The 6,826-nt window shown below is 40.8% G+C and overlaps 1 protein-coding gene across 1 annotated transcript; it reads right to left on the reverse strand.

Moving 5' to 3' along the window:
- Positions 1-787: 787 nt before the first annotated feature.
- On the reverse strand, positions 788-3,932 carry LOC149190086 (uncharacterized). The gene is made up of 3 exons (XM_089410426.1): positions 3,685-3,932; positions 3,187-3,529; positions 788-1,054 (listed from the first exon to the last, which is right to left on the reverse strand). The coding sequence occupies exons 1-3, from the start codon at positions 3,930-3,932 to the stop codon at positions 788-790; spliced, it is 858 nt and encodes a 285-aa protein (XP_089266552.1).
- Between the last annotated feature and the right edge of the window lie 2,894 nt (positions 3,933-6,826).

A 6,826-nucleotide genomic window follows, 5' to 3' on the forward strand; every position in this document is an offset into this window, starting at 1 on the left:
TGCTAATTACGTGCAATGATTTCTTCTCGTTCCTTGAGTGCTTGTGCCTTTTCCTTGAAAATAAGTTGGTTGTTGGTCTTTACCTTATAACCAGTAATTCTCGTTGTTCCCAAACCTTGAGCTCATTTGATACCCCATGATGTAGCTCATGTAGTGTCTGAATAGGGAGAGATGCAAGGTTCAAACTCAAATGGTTTAGATGCAATAGGTGTGCCCTCTCTTCAAAAGTATCAACGTGCAGTGATCTCTTTAGTAATTGCACTATGTGGAGATCTGTGGTGATCTCTGCTGCTAAGGCTGACCCGCTCACCTGCTTTAGGCTCACTTGTCCAATGCTTGCTTGAATAAACCCTATTTGGACCTGCAATTCCCTCAGGCCCTATTGCACCTTGTCTAGTGTCTGATGGTATTGGTCCTCAATGTGGCCCCAAATTGATTTCATAGCATTATGGACCACATCTTCGATCTCATCCAGGTCCCCCTCTGTGAGGACCAGTGGTGTCACGCTCGCAAACTTGTTGGACTTCTGCTTCTTGTAAAGTCCCGTAGAACTCTGCTTCTGCCCCTTTCTGACAATGAAGGGGGACTCCAAGTCTGTGCCTCCTTCCACTTCATCCTCTATCTCTACCCTTATATTGGTGTGCTCCATTTTAGATTTGTTGAGGTCAATAATGGTCTGCGATGTAGTGGCAACTTTCTCCTTTGGCGCTTCTGTCTCTTTGGAAGAGACCTTTTCCTTTAGTGATTCTCTCTCCTTTGTAGAAGCCTCTTTCTATTGTGCAACCTTTTATTTCATCACGGCCTTTTCTTTTGTAAATTCCTTTTGGGCTTCCTTCTTCTCATCTTTTTCTACTACTGTTGTAGCTGTGGTTTTCTCTGGTTCACCTTCAGAAACCTTACTAGTTCTAGCATTGACATCAAATGGGGTGAGCCAGTTGCTCAGCCATGTATTGATGACCCCCAGAATATCATCTTCACCAACCAAGAATATCAACTTATGCCATGTGCCCATGGCATATTTCTTCGCGTGTATGGATAAATTATGAAAATCTGCCTTGAAATCAGAAATATTAGCATACTAGGCATATAAGCTTGGTGATAACCATGGCCGCTGGTTAATTACCATCCTAACTTAGATTCGAACAAGACCCAAAATATCTTTACCTCCATGACGTGCTTAGGGTTCTTCGTTTCCCACAGCGAGGAAAATTTCATGGCTTATAATAGGTCTAGATCATATTGTGGAAACTAGCTTTCCCCCAACGTCCTCCATGACACCAACGTGATCAACAAGAGTAGCCTTGCATAGTGGAATGCCTTTCCATCATCCTAGGCCTATCTGCAATCCTCTAGAAACTCATGACACAAATACTGAGCCCAATTATACTGGACTCCTTTGGCACACTACGCAACCAGATATACTACTAGCACCGACACTTCATCAGTGTCACACTTCCTCATGATCTTCCCAGCCAATATTTGTGCCACAAACTACACAACGCCATCTGAGATGGAGTGGATTGAATAGTCACGTGACTTCTTCACTAGTAGGAAGTGGCTCTTCATCTGGTCAACCATCTTTTCCCCTGTGACTTTCCCACAAAAGCATCGACGAGGTTCATGCCTTGATAAGGCAACAATGTTATTTGATGGATCAGTATATCAATAATGGGAATGGGCCCTCCCAACCAGAGGCACCCATCATGAACCAACATCAATAGTTGGTGCACACATATAATCTTAATGGTGTTGTGACTAAAGTGTGCCACCCATAACATATTGAGTGATCTCGTGTGCTCAACTTCGGCTACCTACTTCATTGGCTCCAATCGAGTAACCTCTGACACCTCATAGTAGACCTTTTTGAGATATTTGCTCGGTTCCAATTGAGGGAACTTCACATGATCCCCCAAGTCCTAGTCCTCCATCTTCAAGTATAGTATTTGGGCCAGTAGATATCCCTCAAAAGGTACGTTCTCCAGCAACAATTGTGTTGAGACCTAGAATTTCACTGAATCTGGGTCTTTAGTAACCTTGGTTATGGATTTCCAAGGTGGTATATAAGGTGGAAGCTGAGTAATCAAAACAACTTCATCGACATCAATCTCTTAAATCCAAATAGTGGGTTATTCTTCATCTAAGTCCAAGGGTTCCGTGAGATGTTTAGTTCTATCCATCTTACCCTTTTGTTTGACCTTTGTTGGATTTTTGCGTGGCTATTGCCACATCAGTGCTTGTTGGGGCTTCCTTTGCTTCTTTTCTCCTATTGTAGAGGTAGATGGTTTAAGCCTCGGTGACCTAGGCACTGTGGTAGGCAAGGTTGTAAGCATGGGTTGGGTCCAATCGGGTGGGGTTGCAATCATTCTCTCCAAGAATATTTTGCTCTTCCACTCAGGTAAATTCGTAAACCCCTGCTGCAAAAGCTTCTCTCGAAGTTCTTTCCAAGCCTCTGCAAACATGTATAAATGATCTTGGCAGAAACTAAAATGCAAAAGATCAAGGAAATTTCTTAGGAAGTAAAGTGTTCGAATGTTGAGCGGGACTTTGTATTTATAGTGTAATTTGAATTCAAATCCGTCCATTCCCTCCATATCCCTTCATTAATGTGCTTTTGGTTGTATATTTCCAAATATATGCTCCTTAAATTATCTCCCCCCGCTTCGTTTAATGGAAAAATTTTCATCCAATCATCTACAGTGCTTCCAACGATCACTTTTTAACTAGGCTACGCAGGGCCTACCATTCGAATGCACCTCCTTTGTCGTAGTTCTCCTCTGTGCATTCCCTTGATTCGTCATGTAGCCCATTCACTTTTCCAAACTATCTTTTTGGTAGCGTAGTTTATAGTCTCGCACTTCCTTGCAACTGTATGAAGCACTAATATTGTCTTGCATTCATATAGTCATTGCGTAGGGGTGAAATCACCCTTGTACAACTTTAACGGCTCCCATTGACCTTTCCTAGAAACAGTTCCCTGTTCAGTTTTGTGAGATGAACCGCACCTCCATCTGTAATCTCCTTGATGATATATTTCCCCAGCCAATGCATTTGGAACTTTCCTGGAAATTTCGTGAACTTTCTATCATATAGCAATACTAAATCCCCACTTTTAAAGGTGTGCTTCTTAATCTGGCGATCATGTTATGCCCTTTTGCGAGCCTTCTGCACCCACTGATGAAAACCAACCAAGAAGCAATCTTCTTCCAATTCAACTATCCACGCAAGGCATTCTTCCACGGTATCTCGATCGGGTATCTGTGTAAGTGCAACAATCCATAAACTTGGCACGATGTACTCCATCGACATCATGGCTTCCTTTCCATAAACCAGTCTAAATGGTGTTTTTCCAGTCAACTTTTTGCAGGTATTTCTATATGCCCATAGAATAGCTGGTATGTGCGCATCCCAATCATTCTGATTCACATTAAAAATCTTTGTTAAAGCATTCTCTAGTATTTTATTAAATGCTTCCACTATTCCATTTGCTTGAGGATGAAACACATGCTCTTCTAATGATATATCCGGAATTCTTCAAGGAAGGAAGCAATTGTTTCATTCAAGAAATGTGAATCCCTATCACTCATCAAAATTTTAGGGTAGCCAAACCGAGAAAAAATTTATTCAAAAATGAACTTTGCAACTGTGGCCATGCTACAATCCTTTACGTGTTGTGCCTCATCCCACCTCATCAAGTATCTAGTTGTCGTAATGATGTATATTGCTCCTGTCTTCTTTCCTAGTGGTTGAATTGGTCCCATGAAGTCTATTGCCCACTTATTGAATGCTTGTAATGACACTTGCAGGTTCAAAGGCAATTCATCCCTTCGCGATGGCCTCCCTGTTCTTTGACAGACATCACATGCCTTGCAATAATCCTTGGAATCCTTATGCATAGTTGGCCAGCATATCCCAGCTTGTCGGATTTTCTGCATTGTTTATCTTCCTACATAATGTCCTCCCACAACTCCTCCATGTGCTTCAACGAGGATACTTTGTCATTCATAATCTGGGACATACCTATGCAATACTTCATCCGATCCCATTTTATATAAGTGCCCTACAATAACAAAAAAATATGCATCCCTGACCACCAATTCTTTCTTTTGTTGTGTTGTTTCCCCTTCAAGAGCTGTACATGTAGACAAGAACTGGATTATGTCTACAAAGTGTTCATTTGTGATGCACAGAGCAAAGAGCTATGGATCAGGAAATCCTTCATCCAGATTTGTAGTCTTGTTTCCATTCTCAATCTACAAGAGGTGTTCTAGTCTAGCATTTAATCACCCTGGCTTCACAACTACCTCAAAGTCATATTCTTGAAATAACAACAACCATCTACAAATTACCCCCCCAACACAAGCTTGTTGACCAGGTACTTCAAAGAGGAATGGTTTGTGTACATTTTGAAGTGTGCACCCAACAAGTAGTGCCTGAACCTTTAGAGAGCATACATCATTCCAAATACATCGTACTCCGTAGTTGAATAATTCATTTTTGCCTTTGACAACTTCCTCATCGCAAACACCATCGGTGGTCAATTTCACCTGCGCCTGGTTAGGTTAGCACAACTCCTAATGCTATGCAGGATGCATCTACATGTACATGGAACTTCTTATTCCCGTTGGGGGTGTTAGTGTCAGTACTTGCAGCCTTCTACCAGCGATTAAACATGTTCTTATAAAGTGGTCTTAGGGTGTCAAAGTCAAATTTTTTCATTTTAGTGAGTCTTCAAGTAAAAATTTGGTCACTAGGTATTAGGTCTAGGACTTTTATCACTCCTCCCAAAGTTTTCCAAGTACTGGTCCATGTCACCCCTCAGCTGAGTGTACCATCATTAAAAGAGTTTTCATCATTATTACAAGTTCCAAACTATCATTTGTAAGTAAGTGGGTCATCTTATACCTCAGTTGTGATTTTAAGGATCATTTCTCTCTCCTAGGGTTTTGAGGGCATTTTTCTTGGTTCTGTGAATCCCATGATAAAAAAATCAACAACACTTATATCGTAATGCTCATATACCTTCCCCTACCCATCATAGACCTTCTTAAACACTTCCCATCACGTTTATCCCTCAAATTCACCATTTTCCCACAAACCCTAGCCTATTGTTACAACTTGACATTTTTTTTAGTCTAGGTTTGTGTTTTTCCCTTTTGGACTCCTTACTCTCACTCAATATTTGAAATTCCACTTTTCCATGTTTCCTAACATCCCTCCCTACCTCCAAAAATTTTCCTAAGAATTTAGAATCCCCAATCCCCTTCATTTCCCTTCATTTCTACAAATCTCCTATTTTCCCTTCACTAAACCCTAATTTCCTCTCCCACTGAGCTAGGGTTTGCTATGGAATCAGATATATATGAGTAGAGGATGCATAAGGGATATCAATAGGTATGAGGCCATTTCATATCATCAACATCAGGTCTCCATCATTTGTCAATAATTCATTCGAAGGGACAAGTCATTCACCACACATAAGGGCCAACTTTCTTCAAACTATGTTTTAGACCAAAGAGAGATGAATTTGGAAAAAGTGAGAGAGGTTTTTGTCCATAATAGACCAAGGATGAAAAAAATCCTTCAATTTTTACACAGGTGTCATGGTTTTATAGAAATATAAAAAATATAGTTGCTACAAGAGAGTTGTTGCACTTTTGGAGTGACTTTGGAAAAATCACTTTTTCTTCTATCTGGAGTCTCCAAATGACTTTCTTGATGGGTCAAATGATAATTATACAAAACTATATTTCCAATGAGCTATCATGCACTCGATTTTGAGTTGAGGAAGACCTCAAAAAGTTTTCTGCAAGAGAACACTTCATTTTTGCACCCTCATTCCACATGTTTTGACTAGTCTTGGAAGAATTGACTTTTCAGGGGCCTTAAATGATCCTTTTCAGTGTTTTATATGTCCATTGTATGGCCAAGAGAGATACCTTTCCAATGAGCTATCACAGGCTCAATTTGGACACCGGAAAAGCCTCCAAAAGTGGCCTGCAAAAATGCGCTACGCATAGAGTGGGAGGCGCTGCGTATAGAGCAGGAGGCACTGTGCATAGAGTAGGAGGTGTTGCGCATAGAGGAGGGAGCACTACGCATACAGACAGAGCACTACACATAGAGCCTATTTTCCAGTGCATTTTTGCATGGCACTGTGCATACAACTGGAGCGTTGTGCACCTATACAAGGCTTTGCACATAGGGCCAACAAACACCAAAACCATCATAACAACCGTTCAAATTGCTCCTTTTGCTACCTAGAGCCTCAAGCAAGTAAGAATACTCCCTAAACTATCCTCCCAACACTCTTTTTAAGATTTTTAAGCTGATTTGATATTAAAATTTTCAAACCTAGGTTGTCTAAAAACCCTCCCTGCTTACCATGTCCCTTATTCCCACATTCTATTATCAAATCCCTCCACCTATCCCCTATACCCTAATCCCCCAAACAAAATCCCTCCACCTATCCCCTATACCTTAATCCGCCAAACAAAATCCCTACACCTATCCCATATACCCTAATCCCTGAAAAGAAAATCCTTAAACCCTATTTACTAAATAGTCCCTATTAAAAAATACCCCCTCCTTCTCACTCTCACATCATATATATCTCATCCTACATCACACCAACTCCTCTCCCCTTTCCCTATCCCTATTCACCATAACTCCAACTTCCTAATTACCTTCTCTAGGGTTTCTAAAGCTTCAAACTCAAAAACATGGATAAAGAGGATAAAGATTATGAGGAGAAAGATAAAATCACTCAGGCTACCTTGAAAGCAAAGGATGCCAAAATTAGGAAGCTTGAGGTTAGTTTATAAAGGGC

This window comes from Pinus tabuliformis, chromosome 3_1 (assembly GCF_031772625.1).
Source record: "Pinus tabuliformis cultivar Carrire ecotype Pingquan chromosome 3_1, CPIR1, whole genome shotgun sequence".
In the NCBI taxonomy this organism is placed as follows: domain Eukaryota; kingdom Viridiplantae; phylum Streptophyta; class Pinopsida; order Pinales; family Pinaceae; genus Pinus; species Pinus tabuliformis.